General features: G+C 37.0%; 1 protein-coding gene across 1 annotated transcript in view; it reads left to right on the top strand.

Annotated features, from left to right (window-relative positions):
- Window positions 1–19,471, top strand: part of COL14A1 (collagen type XIV alpha 1 chain) — a 114,539-nt gene that overhangs the window by 46,459 nt on the left and 48,609 nt on the right. The window contains exons 13-23 of the mRNA XM_032693881.1: window positions 321–450; window positions 3,613–3,752; window positions 5,361–5,487; window positions 6,462–6,601; window positions 9,608–9,740; window positions 10,900–10,971; window positions 11,693–11,844; window positions 15,556–15,685; window positions 16,676–16,798; window positions 18,005–18,154; window positions 18,798–18,914. Coding sequence (XP_032549772.1) covers window positions 321–450; window positions 3,613–3,752; window positions 5,361–5,487; window positions 6,462–6,601; window positions 9,608–9,740; window positions 10,900–10,971; window positions 11,693–11,844; window positions 15,556–15,685; window positions 16,676–16,798; window positions 18,005–18,154; window positions 18,798–18,914 — 1,414 coding nt within the window. The remainder of the gene's footprint in view (window positions 1–320; window positions 451–3,612; window positions 3,753–5,360; window positions 5,488–6,461; window positions 6,602–9,607; window positions 9,741–10,899; window positions 10,972–11,692; window positions 11,845–15,555; window positions 15,686–16,675; window positions 16,799–18,004; window positions 18,155–18,797; window positions 18,915–19,471) is intronic.

Below are 19,471 nucleotides of genomic sequence, written 5' to 3'. Positions count from 1 at the left end.
ATGAAACAAAAGGTAGCTGGGAATGAAAAGGCCTTAGTAGCTGCTTGTTCTGGAGAACTAGCAATTTTGTTATTGCTAGTATGAGTAGTGACTTTTAAAGCCCTCTTACCTATGTGTTGGCTTTTGGCTTTTTGACAATTTTGATGTTTCAATTATTGTGCAATATCCCCAAATCTTGAGCAAAGTACTGCAGACACAGTATCAGACAAACGCTCAGCAGAGCATTTGATCACATATCTAATTTCAAGTGTGTAATTAGTATTCTTTCCTATTATGAACTGTTTCAGAAATAATATGTCTTTTTTTTATGGGGTTTTTAGATAAAAATTGGGGAGACCTCAACAGATCTTGAACTGGATGGACTGTTGCCAAATACAGAATATACAGTCACAGTTTATGCCATGTTCGGAGAAGAAGCCAGTGATCCCCTTACAGGACAAGAAACTACATGTAGGTAGCACATACCTATATTCAGTTCAGTGTTAGTAGGCCTTCCAAACAGTCTCTGAACATATTAGACCAGGCATTTGATTTAAAATCTGATTTGAATAGTCCATTGAGCTCTTAACTGTACTTCAGTTTCTCTGAGTGAATGCTTAATTTACAGAGGCTGAGGATTTCTACAAAACAGCTTGTTTTTGCAACAGGATTGTGAACTTGTCTCTCTTGTTAGTAGTGGTACTACGGTTGCCCATGCTGATCTTGGTGGAATTACTGACAGTTTTCCAAACTTGCCGACAGTGATTGAAGGTCATCACATAGCTCTAAATTGATTGGCTCTAAATTGAGATTGCTCTGTTTAGCCTCCTGTAGCTAGAGAACCAGGTGTGTGGGGGAGCCTGCTCAGAAGGAGAAAGTCATCGCTCTGGCTCAGTAGTAGTACAGACAGAAAAGAAGCAAAGACAAGATCTCTGTCCAGCCCCTGCTGCCCAACCTCTGGTAAACAAAGGGTTGGAAAGTGCCTGTGCACTCATGATAGATGATGTGTTTTTAATAAGCAGCAAGAATTTTACCAGCTAAATTCTGTCCTCTGCAATCTGTACACAGCCCTTTATGTCAACTCCCTAAAAAGCCTCAGCATTTGGAAGACAAAGGATTTGAAAATAAGTGATTGTGCTGCTACTGGGCTATTTCTGGGACTGCATTCAGTGACATCTGTATTGCTCCAAGCAGGGGAGTGAGTGCATCCTCTTGTTTTGTACTCCTGGCATGAGAGACTTGGGCAATGTGAAAGTGACTTGCATTTAATAGGTGAGAGAAGTTCGGGCATGTGAATGCTAAGAAAAGGAAAGCCCAGAGCAATTGCTTGTAAGGTCAGCAAGCAATAGGGGAAGGAGCTCTAGGAATGGTGTTTGCCGGGTCTTCTCTAGGAGGTCATTTGTAGACAGACAAGTGTCAATAGTGAATTACTGCAACCTGGGCATGTTTGTGGACTTGAAATGAGTGTAGAGGATTCCCTGCTGGAAGATCGAATTTTTGCCTCTGTCCCTTTCTCCCTCTCTTTGTGTCTCACTCCTTGTCTCACACATGCCTCCATGCCTGCACCCCCCACTCTGGCTTTTGGTTAATATCTGCCCAAAATCTGGTTTTCATTTCTCCTAAACAGTAGTTTATGTAGTTTATGACTGTGCCAACCTGAATTCACTTCATACCATATGATCTTGGAGACTGCACAGCACTAAACCTGACTAACACATTGGATGGAAGATCACATACAGATTCCAGATACTTTGGCACAAACTGAGGTTTCCTGGCCACTGTCTGATCACAGAAGCTAGTAACATATATTAGTCAGCCCATCATATTACTGCTGCTACCAGACCAGAATAAAAAAGAAAGCCTAACTACTCTGTAATTTTCATTTATTTTTAGACTGACACAGTGCAGCCATCTCTGGTCTTTAGCACTGTAATATGAATAAAGATTGATTCTTTCATATACAGCTATTCAGTTAAGGTCTCTGCTAAGGAGCTTTGATGGATCAGGCAGCGAGGTAATCTAGCAGGAAGAAAGCTCTTGGTGATCACGCCTGTCAGTGTTCAACACTAATATCTTCACTGTCCGTGTTCTGATTTAAGCTACTTTTTCTTTTTTTTTTTTCTTTTTTCTTTCTTTCAGTGGTTATTTCTGGCTTACAACTTCTGAATAGGCTTCTTAGTATTTTCTTCCTGGAGTTTATATCTGCCTGAAGAGTGATCTGCCAAATTTGCTGTAGTATTATGTGTAGTATCTGATAAGCTGTATTTAGTAAATAATATTCTACACACTGTATCATCTTGGTTACTGTAGCAAAACCTTTCTCCATGCCAGACAGAGACATGATCATCAAGCTCCTTCTGGGGTGTAGTTTCATTTTGGGGTGAGGATTCATCCAAGACTCACTGTAAATATCACGTAAGTCTGGCATCAGGACTGCCTGTCTGATTGAGAGCAATGCTGCCAGGAGATTGGTTCCAAAAAAGAGCTGAGACTGAAGCATTTTGTTGTATGACCTGGATGGTGAAATGCATTCTACAACTGACAGAAAGCAGAAAGGAAAGCCAGCACGTGATACTCCCTTCACCAGACTCAGAGGAATATACTGAATGCCAGAATGTGTGGCAAACCCATTTAGTACAATTCCAGTGTGTTCCCGTCTTCTCTCTTCTCAGAGCCAAGTTGACTGTTCCTCAGCTGGTTGCAGATTCTAAATTGATATATGGCTAAAGATCCCACATAATATATGAGGGGTTTAAAATCTGTGCTTTTTCCCATGTGCTCTTGTGTGAGGGAAGCAGCTTCTGAAGTGCTGATATTTATCTGTCCACATGGATTGGAGAGGAGTGCGTGTGTGAAGGCAGGAGGGATAGTGAGAGGTTTCACAATTCAGAGGAAAGTAGCAGATGTTGGGCTAATACAGAACCTACTGCTGAGAGTAACAGACAGCACAAATTGCTTTCTGTGGTGTGACAGAAAAGTGGGTGAAATCTGAGACTTTCTCTTGCATGACCTCATTTTCCTTCAGCCCATGACAGTCAAGGAATAAATAGTAGATAAATATGGCTTTGACTGGGGTTGCTGTTAGGAAACAGCTTCTTTCTGTAGTAAAAGAGAAAAGATCAAGTAAAGGTAAAAAAATTGCATGTTTGGAAATCTTCTGAGCTAGTTATACTTTTTGGACAAACTTACCTTTATGTCAGGAACTTTTAGGATTCAGAAAGTTTTTTGACAATATACTACGATCAAGAAATATTTTTGCTGGTATACGCATAAAAAACAAATGCATATAGGATAAAGATCTAGTTGAATTAACTTAATTCACAAATACTAACACAAATTTATTGCAAGCTTTGTGTAAGCTAGGTCTTGCTGTGATATCTGCAATGAACAATAGTGTAATTTCTTTGTTTTTCAGTATTAATTGAGATGCATTTAGCAAAACTGAAAGTTCTGTGCCAATGAAGAGCTAAGCCATTTTACCTACCTTTAAGTACTTTTATATCTCTGTTGATGTAGGTCTTTTAATAGAAATATTAGTAATAAAAATTTTTGAATGGAAAATGTATTATTTATTTTCAAGACACAGCTAAAACTTGGAATCACTTTCATGGTTTTATCTCTTTTCTTTTCAAGTGCCTCTAAGTCCACCAGCAAATTTGAGATTTTCTGACGTTGGACACAGTAGTGCTAAGCTAACATGGGATCCTGCTTCCAAAAATGTAAATGGCTATCGCATCATGTATGTTAAAACAGATGGAACAGAAACCAATGAGGTAAATTATTAGCGCCTCTTTTTCCTTAACCAATCTCAAACCTCCCCAAACTTCTGTAATTAGTAAGGATAATGTTTATAAACAAAAGTTACCAACTTGCAAGCTGTAAAAAAAGATTTGCTAGAGAATTCTGCAACTTGGTGCAAAGAAGAGTTTGTTGGTATTGGATATATGTATTTGTGGGGGACAGTACTCTGAACTTCTTACATATCAGAACAGTCATTTGCTGGGGCACTACTGAAGGAAACTACTCAAGTGAACAATGGTCTGTCCGAGCATGATCTTGACTAAATGTGTGGTATGCAAATATTTATTCTTGGTTCAGTTCAGATGATAAGCCTTTTGATGTCATGGGCTCAAGCTTATTCAAAAAGACCGAAGGCTTCATCACATTTCCTTCACATTTTTTGCTCTAATTATGTATTGAAAACTCTCTTCCTAGAAAAAGGATTTGGCTTGAACAGAGTGCTGAGATGATACCAAGTTGTTCTAACTTACACTCTTGCATTTAATAATTTGCTTATGCAGTATTTAGTTATGACTTGTTATTGAAGGTCTTTTATAATACCGTTTAGCAGCATAAATTCTGTGCTACAATGAAAAATATGGTGGAATGATTAATACAGAAATATTAATGCAGAAATCTGAAAAAATACAGAAATTTTAAAAAGTGGGTTTGATTATGAAAACAGTCCAGATCCCTTACAAAATAAGTTGTCATGGATAACTTAGGCCTCAAAAAAAAAAAAAAGTCTTTAATAGTAGTTATCTGTGATTATGTTTCTTTTGGGACATATCTGGTCTTTCATCCATATAAGATGGAATATTTGTATTGAACCTGAAGAAACAGTTGCCAGCTTTGGAAGGGAGCATACCAGTGCAATGTTTTGTGTCTTTTCTTTCTTCTAGGTCCCTTAAAATTTAAATTAGAAATAATTTGACCTCTTCCTATTGATTACCCTTAATATAGATAATATGCCTGACTGTACTCCTCACAGTGGTGTTTGAACATCTCAGGCTCACAATACTTATGCTTTTTATTGCAAGTGAATGTTCAGTTCACTTTTCCTTTGCATCTGTTCAAAGAGCAGGTGGCATTTTTTTGTTTGCTCTGTATTGGTAGCACTTCCTCTGCGGTGCTGAGCTACCATGGCACTGAATAGTTGGACTGATAAGCTGTTGATACAGCTCTGAGTTTCTTGTCCCTGGCAAAGTCAGTTAACTGTGTCCTGGAGAGAAACCAGGTGTAACTGTCATGTTGTCTCTTGGCAAATGTTAAACGTGACGGTTTATGAAGTCTTTGTCCATGATAAGGGATTGGATTTAATAGCTCAAAAAGTCATCAGTGCTGATGCTAGCTAGAGTTAGGCTACTAAGTCTGAATTTTCCTTTTCCATGGTTTGTCATAAGCAAAATTTTCCTTTTCTGTAGTTTGTCTGTTTTAACTGACTTTGTCAGCTCTTATGGCCCTGAGTTGCTCATAGTTTCACAGAATTTCTCTACTAATTACATGACATTCTCTTTCTGAATGACTATTACCCAGCAGAATTTCAGACACTGATAATGTATTGTGTGATCAATATCTATTGCAAATTATACTTTCTCTAGATGGAAGTTGGTCGTGTTTCAACCCATACTCTGAAAAGTTTGGCACCCCTTACAGAGTATACTGTTGCAATTTTCTCCCTGTATGATGAAGGACAATCTGAACCGCTTACTGGCAGCTTTACCACAAGTGAGTATTGCCGAGCTTTTGAAGGCTTTCCAAGAAGAAATTTTATACTCTCTTACGTTATTGGAAAGTAAGATTAGTTACAGCAAGTGTCTCTGGCTGTGAATTCAGATATATGGAATACTTTCTGTTATTTTCATTGGTGTTTTTGACTTCTTTGCTCCCTTATTGTGGAGTCAGTTACCTCTTTACTCACATGAGTAATCTCTTGACATCATGAAAACATCTCCACAGCATTCTGAAGCATTATTCAGTGTGATGGCATTTGTATCTCCAGCTGAAGTTTAATGAGTTTTGAATCATACGTTTAACCAGTGAACTATTTAGGCACTAAAGGGTAGAACCTTATATATGTACAGATGAACTACATCAAAAGGAGAAAATACAAGGCATTTAAGGTTCCTGTAGTTTGTGTAGCATAGTTATAGTTTCTGTATAGTTTCTGTGGTTCTGCATCAAACAAACAGCCGATGACACATATTAATGCTTTCCAACATAACAATGGGAAGAGAAAGACTTTGAGGGAGGAAAGAGAAAGATGAGGTGAAAGAGGAAGGAACAAGATAGGTATGGAACAGAGGTTGATACTCACATGCAAAGTGCAAATGGAAATAGACACAGAGTCTAAAAAGGGCAGAGGTTGGGGCTTTGCTTTGAGATGGAAGGAAAGAGCATGGTGCATAGAGCTCTGAGCAAAGGAGAGGGACTGCGGGTTGAATGCAGCTCCATCAGTGGAGAGAGGACAAGGAGGTTTGTCCAGTTAGAATAGGTAGTCTACTCCCCTTCCCAAACTACAGACCCACTTCCCTAAGTACAAGTAAGTGTGTAAAGAATTCTCTAGTGCCTTTGTTGTCTACCTCTCATGTTATACTCTTTTTAACAAACTGCAAGTAAAATGGTATGTGTCTAACATTTCAATCTGTGGAAGTCTCAGAGAATAGTTTACTCACACTTTTCTTTTGTCTAATATTTTGCAGAAAGAGTTCCATCTCCTCAGCATTTGGAAATTGATGAAGCATCAACAGATAGTTTTAGGGTCAGCTGGAAGCCTACCTCATCAAATATTGCTTTTTACAGATTGGCATGGATTCCTTTGGATGGCGGGGAATCCGAAGAGGTAAATTGCCTTGACTTTCTGAGGGGGTGAAAAGGAAGAGCGAATTCCATTCTAATGACACCTGTGCTGCAACTGTTGCCATTTAAATATGTCCAGCTGATTTACAGAGAAATCTGCCCCACTGCAAAGCTCTCTAAACGAAAATCAAACCAGTTTTGTTTCGAAGAGGCAGTGAGGAAAGAAGAGGTCTTTTGTAAATAATCAGTCTTATCTGTAATGTGCCAGCTGCCACAGAACTAACATTGTCGTTTTTAGACGTTCATGTTCTTCACTTTGCTGTAAAAATGGTGGCAGTAGCTGAGCCAGAGTAGTATAAAGCTCAAAATGTAACTACTGTGCTTGCCACAGTAAAGTTGCCTGTGAAGCCTTAGTTATGTAATGTTACAAAGGGAAAAGTTTACAGACAGTAAATTTATTATATTGTTCCTTTATTCCTCTTTTACAGTTCGGTCTCTTTTTCCCCCTCATGCTGTATCTTTTGCTTTAAGCCCTTACATGTCTTATCCATAGTGCCCTTTTCATCAGATGGAATTTTTAAATGATTTTTCATCCCTTTAGCTTTTCCTTTTTTATTATCTTTTTCCAAGTAGAAAAAGACAGACACTTTCTCTCAGTTTCCCAAATTTTCATAGTCTGCCTCATTTCCTCTTTCCCTTTCTTTCTTTATTTACTCATCATTTTGGCTTCTTTTGTACTTCTCAGTATTTAATGACTCTCATACATCTTGCTCTCTTGGCATCAGCAGTGTGAGAAGAGGCCACATCTGCAAACTGTTTATCTGGGTACAGAACTCAGGGGGAAAGATGACATTTCCCACCTGGCCCTAGGTTTCATGAATTGTTTTGTCATCCATTAGGGCAGAAAGCAGTCAATTTGGCTTAGATTATGTGTCATTTTTTTCTGTAAATTTAACTTAGCCTAATTCTTTCTTCCCTTTTACCTAGTGAAAGGTATTCATGCAAGAAAGAAAGAAATTAGAGGATTGAGCAGGGAAAAAAAGGAGTTGGCAGATGAGTGAGTGGACATAGGTCGTTCTCTAGCACTTTCTTCTGCAGTAGATGAACTGATTTGTTTCTGTTTAAGTTCCAGTGAGTAGCTGCAATGAACCCCTTTAAGACGTGCTTTTTAAAGTGAAATTCAAGGTATCTGTGTTCTTTGAGTGTGAGAATAAATTATTAAGAAATATTTGAACTGCTAAGGTTCCACTTCTTCATTGTATTCACTGTGAACTGCTGGAGGCCCTAATATTTTACCATATTGAAATATTAAAAATGCCCAAGCTGCTTTCTTGTTCTCCTTGCATGACCTCTCTAATGGGGTCAGGTCTAGGATAGCACAACACCTCCAGGCTGTTCCCTCTTTAAGCTTCTTTCCCAGCTAAGTGATCAGTCATGCAGAGAAACAACATGCACTCCCTCTGTCTTTATTCCAAGACCCAACTTGCCAATTAGCTGAGTGGGGTCAGGGGGTGGTGGTGAATTACACACCTCTCAGTTCACTTCACCCACACTGCTGATGGGTGAGGAGGGTTCAGTGGGGTGTTAGCACTAAAAAGCCAGAGTAAATTTAAGAGTGACCTTTACAGTAGAGAATGCATGCTGTTATACTTGTGTGCTTTTTTCTGGTTTTTGTCCTGCCCACTTGAAAGTTCAGCACTTTGTGATGGTTTTTTGTGGGCTACATTGGCAGGGAGTGGAGGGTGATGATTCAGAAAGTATGCCAAAATTAAGTGTGAGACAGTAACAATGTATAGATATTTTATAAATATTTGATACACAACTAGAGGCTCTGGGGAGTTGAAAAGGAAAGCATTGCCTGTATCTACTTAGTATACAGCTAATTTCACTCAGAGCTTGTTCCTGAAATTTTCCTGAGAAAATCTGTGCCAAAAAGTGCGCAGCATGGGATGCCTGATTCATTACTTGATAGTTGTAGAAGGCATGGCCCCAACTCATTTCTTTCTGCTTTTGATTTTTGTATTTGAGTTCAGAAGGTCTGATCTCAAATTGTGTTATGGGTCCCTTTTCCCCAGGACCAAATCAGGAAATCTCCCGTGGTAGTTAAAAGAATGAAGTGGGATTCACTGTTTCTGCTAACCACTGTGGTAGATTGCAGCACATATCTATTGTTTGATTTTCATTATAAATCTAACTTTGATGTTGTGTAAATAGTGACCACCTTTAAAAACTCGGCAGTGTTAACCTAGAAAAAGGCTGTTTTATTGTAGTATCTGTCTGCATAACCTAAAAACTATTCCCAAAACTGGTCAGCCCGTTTCGCCAGAATTACTGCTCAGGCTCCTAAAGCTTTATAGTCCCTTGCGCTCCAGCTCCTCCCCATCTGTTGATATCTTCCAATAAAATAAATGAAACACAAAAAAATCTGAAGTGATACCTTCTGCTTAGTTAACATTGCACATGTGAATCTTCTGCTGCTGTCAAAGGTAGAAGTAAGGAAAATTACTATTTAACACTTCACACCATATAGCAAACTTCTCATCAGGACATCTCTCCTAATCCCCAAGTCTGCAGCAGATATTCTTTCAAGTTGCATTCAGAAATGTGGAATCATAACTGGGATTACAGTTCTGGTATAGAAACAGCATTTTGTAAGGCTGTGGAGATGCTGAATGCATTTGTCGTAACAGTGCTTGAATGGTATGAATGTGAATGAAAGTTAATCTACCATTTTATATTGCTTTAATTAATAACTGTTTTGAATTGTAGTAATTTTTCAAAAAAAAAGGCGTATGTTCAGCTTTAGCAATTAGTTAGTTGTGGGTGAAAGCATGAGGCTATACATTTAAAATATTCTTAAGTTTTTTTTTCCCAGATGTACTCTGTGATACTTTTTATTTCAATATGGCTAAAAAATTTTTTGGGCAGATCTGAGTGTAGATATAATTTATTTTAAAGGAGAATTAATTTTCCTTCTTTCATTTTAGTCAGTTAATGTAAATTAATCAAATGCAGAACTGATGTTCTTTAATCTTGCTGTGTTACTTAGGTTGTCATAAATGGAGATGCAGACAGTCATGTTATAGAGGGTTTGTTGCCCGACACAGAATATGAAGTTTCTTTGCTGGCAGTTTTTGATGATGAAACTGAAAGTGAAGTTGTTGCTGTTCTGGGAGCTACATGTAAGACAAACTCTTGATTGTAATTTTTAAAGATGTTTAAGTGATTTAGATTTGATGCTTATAGCTTATATATAAAATATGGTTAGCTTTGGGTAGCTATAATATGGAAGAATGTGGTGCTTTAGCACCAGGGCTTTGCTGACTGTATTTTTTGCTTTTCTTGTTTAATATTATGTGGAGATGGCTTTGAATCAAAATGGTGGTTTGGCTCTCTGTCTGACCTGTGGTATTAATAACCTTTGGAACTGGGTAGATATTGTTCCATCCTACATTTCAATATTTAGTCTTTGAACAAGGTTCCTTATGAGAAGATATATCAGATTTTTGAAGGGATGTGTGTTAAATCTTTTAAAGTAAATAATTTACAGGAAGTTCGCTTAAGATGTTTGGAATTTTCAGTATTTTTTTACTTTTTTTATTTATGTAATTTATACTCACTAGTGGTGAATTCACTCTTGCCTGAAATAATGGTCGAAACCAGCTTACATAGGCATCCTGTGACATTAACATGACAGTAACAAAGATAAAACTTGACAGTCATGTACAGTGTATTTTATGGTTTATAATCAAAACAGTGGCCAGTATTTCAGGAAGATTGTTCTATTCTCTTTCTATGGATAATGACTTGGTTAAGTAAACAGCTGTATTTCTTATGTATAAGTTCAAAAATTTATTTGATTTTTAGTAACTTAATAGCAGGCCTAATCTTGAACCTTCTATTAAGCAAGAGCCCTTACCCATTGAAATTATGCTAATGTTGTCCAGTGTTGCTGAATGTATTTTCTGTTTTTTACTTGGACAGAAATAAAGCACTCTGAAAAAACTTTCAATTTAATTAATCTGACAACCTTAACAAATGGTCAAGGTGGAAGTCATGATGCATAGTTCAGCCAGAAATCTGGGAAAATATATGCACTGTTACTTAATTCTAGAGTTTATAATTATGTCTTATCTGTAGATCTAAATGCTAATCCTGCAAATATATGGGCCTAAAGTAACCTAAATGAATAATTCCCTTGTAGTCTTTGAAATGCCTGAAGCGTGGGGAATACTTGTATGTGTGAGCAAATAGTTTCATTGTCATAGTTAGAAATACAAGAAAAATACTGTGACTTCCATGTCTTGTTGAATTGTTAGTGAGCTGAGTACTGTTTTTCAGTTGCAAGTTCTACCAGCATGCCTTCCACAGCGACTACTACCAGTGCCACAACGTCTGAGCCCACCACAGCAGGTAAGCAGAGCAACTGCTGTGGTTTAAATGCTGAGTGCACAGCACTGAGGCTCCCCACAGGCACCACTAGGTCTGGGGGCAGAGAGCTGTGATACTGCTGAGGAGCTGATAACCCCAGTTTCTGATGGGAAGGGACACCACTTCTGCACCACCCTTCTGTGTGTGGACAATTTCCTGCACCTGCCATGTGTGGATGAGGAGCCAACCCATCACATAGTGTAGGGACTCTGAATGATACCAGTGGTATTATGTAGGAGTACACAGGTTAATTTGGAAAACTAAGACAGAATTTATCTTTCCCTTTATAAATAGGAGCTTGGAAGCTCTTCAGAATTTCGTTTAGTTTTGGGTGTTCTGTTTCTTTTCCCTGGAATTAGACTGACCTTTAAGGAATAATGTTTCTGGATTATTTATCTTCTGAAGCGTTGTAGTTTTGACTTTTCTAAAGCTCCATAATCCAAGTAAGATAAACAAAGCAGATGGGATAATATATGTTAATGGCAGTATAGAGTAACTGTTATTTTAGTAAGTGCTTACAGTTGTTATGTTATTAAACCCAAGTATGACTGAAGTATATGGGTTTGCCCCATGAAGGACATGCAGACCCACCATGACTGCAGCAGAGCTTGCAGCTACTTGTTGATAATTAGCACAATATCTAAATTATTTCAAATCTAAAAATAGAGTTGAGAAAATATTAATTAAATATTTTTGGACTTAGTTTTTCGAACAGGAATCAGAAACCTTGTTATAGATGATGAAACAACCTCAAGTCTGAGGGTGACGTGGGACATTTCAGATTACAGTGTCCAGCAGTTCAGAGTGACCTATCTCACTGCGAAGGGTGACCGTTCTGAGGAAGCGGTAAGAATGGTCTGTATGGCTTTTGTAATTGCCTTCATAAGCTTGTTTAATAATTGCTAAGATGTGATCTCTTCTTATATGACACTTTTGTTGCCATTAGTAAAGGATCTGCCTTTGGTATTACTGTGAGATTGAACTTCAAAGTTCTGATTGTATAGCACCTGCTGCACTGCAGGCAACAGCAGTCAAATGTAAGATCAGGGCCCAGTCACACAGATGGTTAATGAAGTCACAGTTAAAAGACAGGCTGGCTGTCCTCTTTTTCCTGTATTTTTTAAATTTGTCCAAGTTTGGGTTTTTATCATTTTATGTTTAATTTTATTTTTTATTCCTAGGCCTTTTTCTCTCTTGTTAAATGACACTTAAATATTTGTACAGGACAGTCCTAAGTAATTTTGGTTTTCCTTCAGCAGTTTTACTCCTTCCTGAAGTGTCTTATGTTATGCTAAAGCAATGTAATTAAAGTTCAAATGCAGAGTTTTCATACCTCTAGTTGACCTGAGCATGTCACAATAAGGACAGGACTTTTTAACCTAAGCGCCTAAGAATATTTGCTCTTTTTCTAATACCATGTGATGGTCAAAACTGAAGTTGTCCTACACAGAAAAAGCTTCTGGTCATATAGACTTTGGAAAATATTTGAAAGAACGAAGATTCCTGCAGGTATTCTTTTGAGCATATAGCAAACAAAAAACCAAAACACAAACAAACAAACCAACAAGAAGCCCTAGCTATATTATTTTAAGATTTCACAAATTTTGAGATACTTTCAGAATTCTGTGAGACCAAGTGCCTCTTTAAATTATTTTTAAATTAGGGAAATATAGTTTTGCAGTGCTTGGTTTCCACTAAAACTAAGTTATAAAATTTTGGGATGGCTCTATGTAGATACATTTAAAAGATTAAGTTGTATATTTTTCAAGGTTATTTTCTTAGTAAATAGCTCAGTATGCAAAAGTACTCTGCACATCATTCTCCCTCTGTGTCTGCCATGTGAACTCACTTCTGTTGATATAACAGTTATGTCAAAAATATGGGCTATTCTTTTTGATGTCTAGCAGCTGACATTTTTAGCCCTATATCAGAATATATCAATAAAAATATTAAAATATCTTTTTTCTAGGAAAATATGAATCGGTTTTTTGCATTTTGATTTCATTCATCTTTTATGAGACCCTGCTGGAAACTTACTTTTTAGCCATCTTTCAACTGTAATCTGAAAATGAGTTTTCAATGCAGTGGTGTCCCTTTGGACTGGGAAACATGCTTTATGAATTTACCTTGACTATATGTTAGTATAGTATATAATATAGTGGAAAACTTGCACAGTGTAATGGCACAAATTGTACTGATCTTCTGAGAATAACCCAAAATTTCTGAAATTCAGATCTCAGATTTACTGTTTCAGCTCTCGAGTTCAGTTGGATGGTGTAAATGTCATTCTGTTCCAGTATTCAATGACTGTTATTTAAAATTAAATTAAAACTGTAGGAAAGGTATTAAAATTGTGGCTATCAGAAGGATATTAGACCTGATTGAAAACCTCATTAAAGAAAATTATATAACTATATGATTGGGTAGGTACTTGGCTCTAATTCTACAAAATATTTAATTTTAAGTACACTCCCAAGTCTTATTATCTTTGGTCACCATTCAGCAAACAGATTAACCCTGTTTCATCTTTGAAATTAATCACGTGCCTAAATACTTTACTGAATAAGGAATTATGTAAGATTATACTTAAAATTAAGCACACTTTAAATGGAAGGAATGTATTTTATCACGTGGCTTCAAGCACCTGAGAGTTGCAGCACAGATGTCAATAAAACAACACAGATGTTCAGTTTTTAGGGGACTCCTTGTATGTTTAAGTACATATTTTAAGCAGAACCCAAAGGTTTTGTGGAATTTGGACTTAAATGTACTATAGCGTGACGGTTCTGTGGTGAATGCTTAAGTTTTTTGGCTCTGATTTCAGTGATATAAGTTTCAGTTACGCCTCCCTTTCCATAAAAATATTAATAAGTTTTATAATTCTTTATGCAATTGGCTGAAAATCAGGGACTAGAAAATGTAATAGAATACAGAAAGGTCAAGCCCTAAATTGCATGTATGTTCTTGGGTGTGCTGTACATACTGGAAAGATCAAATTTTTTCTCTTCCTTAAAGCCAAAAGTGTTTCTCACTGCTGAAAACTGTATTGGTCTGCAGGAGGTCTCTGATTTGCACATGTGGAAAGGATAGAGTTCTCAATGCTTGCATCCTCTACCCTAAAAAAACCAAAAAAGTTGGAGCTTTTTTTCAGAAAACTTGGTTTGTATTTTTTGAGCTTATATATGGAAGAGGGATGTGGGAATCTTTTATGCATATGTATTTAGATGGTTTAAGTCCAGTTTTGATCAAAGAACGAAGCACTTCTTTGACAAATCTCAACACCTGTGTGAACTAGATAAATTTCCTTCTTTGTATCACTTGCCAAAATTAGACGTAGTTTGAATGTATCCTGGAGTGTTGGAACTGGTGAGACCTTTCTTGTCTCGTGTATATGCTTCAAAACTTTGCCATCATCACATGCATCAGTCTTCTTTGAAACAGCAAAATACTTTTATAGACTTAGTTTCTGCTTTTTACCCCTGAGATTAATGGGCTTAAGGTTCTCTCAACTTCTTGCCAAATATGTGCAGTTGCTGGCTCAGGGGATAGATTCACATTTCACTGTGAATTCACTGTCACTTCCAACAGCATCACTTCAGAGCGCAGGTGTCAGTGCAGGAAACATAGGACTAGTTTCTCTTTTCTATCGTGCCCACTCCAGGTGCTTCCACTCAGGCTTTGGAGTCTCTCTGAGATTAAAATTTTGCTGACAATTTAAGCGATTGCAAGGCTTTGCTTGGCACCTCTACCACCACTGTTGTGACACTAGTTTTTGAGGTTCTGGCTAAATACTATAATCTATTGAAGAGTTTTAGAAGTAGCTGCTTATGGGGAAACCTTTTACTGTGCTTAATTCGGTGAGTTGAAACATTTACTCTAGAACAGCAAAAACTGCCTGGAGGAATTTCTACAGCTTCTCTACTTCTACCAGGTTTTCTGGTTGGACTTCTGTTGCAGATCTTCCATGTTTCACAGCAGTTTGGGATCCTCTTGTACTTGTGGGATGTATTCCTACTCCTAGATATCTGCCTTCATTTGCTTGTTCCCAGACTAGAAGAAGATGAGACAAACATGTTTTATTCCTGCTTGCTCAGTTCAGTGCTTCCCAATCTCATGAACTGATTTTCCTTCCTTCCAGGGAAGGAGAATTTTCTGTCTCCAAAGAACATAACAATCAACCTTTATTAATGTGCATAGCTTCAGAAAATCTAGAAATGTCATACAATAAATAAAAATAGAGGATATATTTTGTCTCTACAGTAAAATTGTTGCAGTACTAACTATCCATGTAGTATATGGTTTCTGGAGCTGTAGTGGCTCATAGGTTTAATATAAAATGGTATTATCCCATAGGCACATTCTCCTTTTTATTTTGGTTGGGTACAACAGTAGACCTGTTAAAAGGATGGATAATGTAATTATTTTATTTTACTGTAGAACATCAAGAATATTTGAAAATGCAAGCTATACAGCAATGCTAGTGGAATGAAGAGATGATGTAAGATAAAAAAGCTTTTTGGCTCCAGTCATTAAGTTTGGTTGTTTCTGCTTTTTCTGACCCTTCAGGTAATGGTACCTGGGAGACAAAATACTCTTCTGCTTCACCCTCTGCTGCCTGATACAGAATACAAAGTTACCGTAACTCCCATCTATGCCGATGGGGAAGGAGTCAGTGTCTCGGCTCCTGGCAAAACTCGTAAGTACAAACGTTCTGCTTGTCTTTGGCCAGGATATGCATGAAAAAAAGGCTTGCTCTTGTTGCCTTTTTTCCTTGGCTGTAGTAATGTATTTTAGTATAAATGTGGGCTTATTTTGCATGATTTATAGGACTTGAACTTTATATAAATCTCAGTTGATTCATTTATAAACAATGGGTTTCTTCTAACTAACAAGTTATATTTTATCTGCAAATACTGTGAGTTTGCAGAAACCTTTTGAGTAATGAAGCTGGTAAGTCCTTGATAACTAACCCACCAAGGACAAGCAAACTGATACAGAAAATAAACAATGTCTGCTGAGATGATATCAAACCAACAATTGTACAGTTAGATTTTCTTTTGTGTGAGATCATTATTTCCTAAAGGTCATTAGAAATGCTGCTGAAGTTCTTATAAAAGTGATTGCATTATTTCTAGAGATCTGACCAAGTACCAAACGATTACTCAGATGTAGTTTTAGTTTCCTCTCTACTGGATATTGAAAAAAACATCTCATTATGCACTACTAGTCATGATAGTATAATTTTATTGGATTATTCTCCTAATTTACGTAATTTCTGCCTAAATTGAAGTACTGTTTGTGCAGAGACTTAAATCAGTTATAAATCATTCCTTTGATGCGATTAAGTGTTCAAAAGAGCATGATTTATACATTAAAAACTTTAGTGCACTTGGATTGGAAGAAACTATGCAATATATAACTATCTCTATTTTACATTTTTACAAAAAAAATAATATTTTTTTTTAAAATGTACTGACAAAGTTTGTAATTAATTTAAAAAATCATTGTTGATCCAAGTTTGTAATTAATCCATTGAGGTAATTCAAAGGATGACTTTGATTAAAGGTTTCACCCTGGTAATTTTACCTGTAAATCTGAGAGTACTGGGTATCACTTTTTTTTTTCCATGTCTTGTATGTGCTTGTATGAGATAAACTTGTAAAAGGCCAGTTTGGTTTCCTTTTAGTACCCCTGTCTGCTCCTAGAAATTTACGTGTCTCAGATGAATGGTACAACAGATTACGCATCAGTTGGGATGCCCCACCGTCAACAACAATGGGTTACAGAGTTGTCTACAAACCTATCAACAGTGAGTTTTTAAACTGATTTTTTTTTTGTGGATCCTTCTGACTGTACAAGGTCTTGACATCACCTTTTACTGAATTTTGTACTTAAATCCATCAGTTACAGGTACAGCCTTGAAAGTGCAATTTACTTAGGTGTCTTGAGTTTTGGATATGAAAGTTTCATAGTCACAGAATGATGCAGGTTGGGGGAGATCTCTGGAGATCTCCCTGAACAAAACAGTGCCAGCTTGGAACAGGTTTTGCTGAACTTTATCCAGTGGAATTTGTAATATCTCCAAGGACAGAGATTTTAAAACTGCTCTATGCATCTCTTCCAGTTTTTTACTACTGTCACTGTGGAAGTGTCTTTCCTAATATCTTCCCATCTTAAGGCTGATCAATCCCAAGTCTTTCAATCTGTCCTTTTATGTCATTTTACTGTGACTATTTATTTCAGAGACTATCTTTGCTCTCTTCCTGTTCCTCTCTTCTGTGTTCTCCTATTCTTCAACTTCCTTCCCCTCACAATACCAAGTTTTTGTTTCTTCCCAAACACTTGACATTTTATTCATTGCCCATTTTGTGTGTGCTGTATCCTTTGCCCACCTGCACATTGCAGCTAGATAAGGCAGCCAAATTCCCTCAGATTTCTTTAGAAAAACAGGGTCCTCTATTGAGAGCAAAACACAAATGTGTGACCATTAAGGGACTAAAACACTGTCCAAAGACAATACTGCTGCCTGGCTTCTGAAGTGTATCCAGAACAACTAGGGGAGATGACAAAAGAGCTGTTTGCTATTTTGATTTGGGAAAGTTTTATTCTTTTCTGTTTTCATTATCATTTTTGCACAGTATTAAATGATGCTGTTGTATAAGAACCCCCAAGAGACTGTATTGCTGGCTGGCATCTGCTGTCCCCCCTGTTGGTCCTGGCACACCATCAGACCGAGGAGATCTTTGGCTGCCTATTTAGAGCAGTAGTAACTGGGTGAAGCAGAACAAAAGGGTCTTAATAGATGCCAGTGTCTAGCTCTGCCTTAATGAATCCCACTGCTGAATTTCCCAAGTGTGTTGTGTTTTCTATACATGCAAGGATTGAGGAGAATGTCTTTGTGTATGATTAAAAAAATGGGGCCAAAAAGTAGCAGTAACTTTAGGAGCGCAATTTTTGGATGTATCTAATTCAGTGGACGAGCAAATGATTTTCTAATTTATTTCACTTTTTGCAGTTCCTGGTCCTGCGTTGGAGACTTTTGTAGGGGATGATATTAATACCATTCTCATTCTAAATCTCTTCAGTGGAACGGAGTACAGTGTTAAAGTATTTGCTTCGTACTCAACAGGCTTCAGTGATGCCCTAACAGGCGTAGCCAAAACCTGTAAGAATGATTTCATGCTGTTCAGATCTCTACAGGCTGCTTTTTGTTATAACTATGGGTTTGTGCAGCTCCCAGAAAAAATTTTCACAGGGAAGACTTTCTCAGTTATGTGCAAATTGTTTTCCTGAAATAAAAGTCCCTCTTTTTATGAGACTATATCAGGCTTTAAAGTGATCTGCTAGATATTATCAAGTCAGAGATCATAAAGTGGATATTATTTATCAGCCAAAAATATATTTGCCTAATAGTAAATAAAAATTTCTGTAATGAAAGGCTATCTAATTTTTTTTCTGGCTCCATATATATAATATTATTTGGTCTTTATGTATCTAAAGCTCAATTTAAAATTGGATTTTGACAGAAACGCTGCTGCTATTATGATACTTTTATACTTATTTTTAGTAACTGAATTTTTTAACAGTTCATTATTTAGACTTAACTAAATCAACTAAAGTTCCAAACTTTTGGTTTAGGGGTTCACTTTTTTTAAATTCTGTCTTGGATTTTTTTGACTTCTTTTAAGCAGTTATGAAAATTATTTGTTAAAAATTAATTGACACGTGTTTCACTATAGTTATTTTATCATTTTTTTATCTATGTATATTAGAGGCCTAAATCTAATTTTTTTATATTTAATTTTCAGTGTACCTGGGTGTGACAAATCTGGATTCCTATCAAGTCCGCATGACTAGTCTGTGTGCTCAGTGGCAGCTTCATAGACATGCAACTGCATACAGGGTAGTTATAGAGTCACTTGTGGGTAAGTTACTAAATAAGCAGCTACAGCCCAATCCAGAGATCTGAATTGCATAGCTAAGAAATTGTGTGCAGTCGGACCTGTAGAGAGACTCATGAAATACTGGAAATGACAGACCAGAAGAGAGTTGTGTACACAGTGAAACTTTCAGATGTAAAAGTAGCATTTCTGTCCTTTTACATCAGATGTTGATAACTTGTGCTTTTTATGGAAGGGACTTTCATCTGTCAGTAGAAGATAGATGATCGCCTTGAGGAGCAGAAGATGGATAAAGGATAAACTGAATACATCTAAGTTTGTAAAGAAACCATCAGCACTAGCTTTGTAGGATTAGGATGGAAAGGAGAGGAGGGCAGAAGGGTAAGGAAAGCACTGATTGAATCCAGAACATGCTCACAGAGTCAGAACAATGTCCAGTTTTGTCTATTCTCATTCTGTTGATTGTTCATTTTAGCTTGTAGTAAGATTACTCATCTGGGCAAACATGACCTATTTTTATGTAGCCACACAAGGTGTCCTGATGCTTTTATTGCTGACTATGTAGAGGGTAGATTGCAGTC

The sequence above is a fragment of the Chiroxiphia lanceolata genome, chromosome 1, assembly GCF_009829145.1.
Source record: "Chiroxiphia lanceolata isolate bChiLan1 chromosome 1, bChiLan1.pri, whole genome shotgun sequence".
NCBI classification, from domain to species: Eukaryota; Metazoa; Chordata; class Aves; order Passeriformes; family Pipridae; genus Chiroxiphia; species Chiroxiphia lanceolata.
Note: the sequence above shows the minus strand (reverse complement) of the source record. Positions and strands in the feature narration are given on the sequence as shown.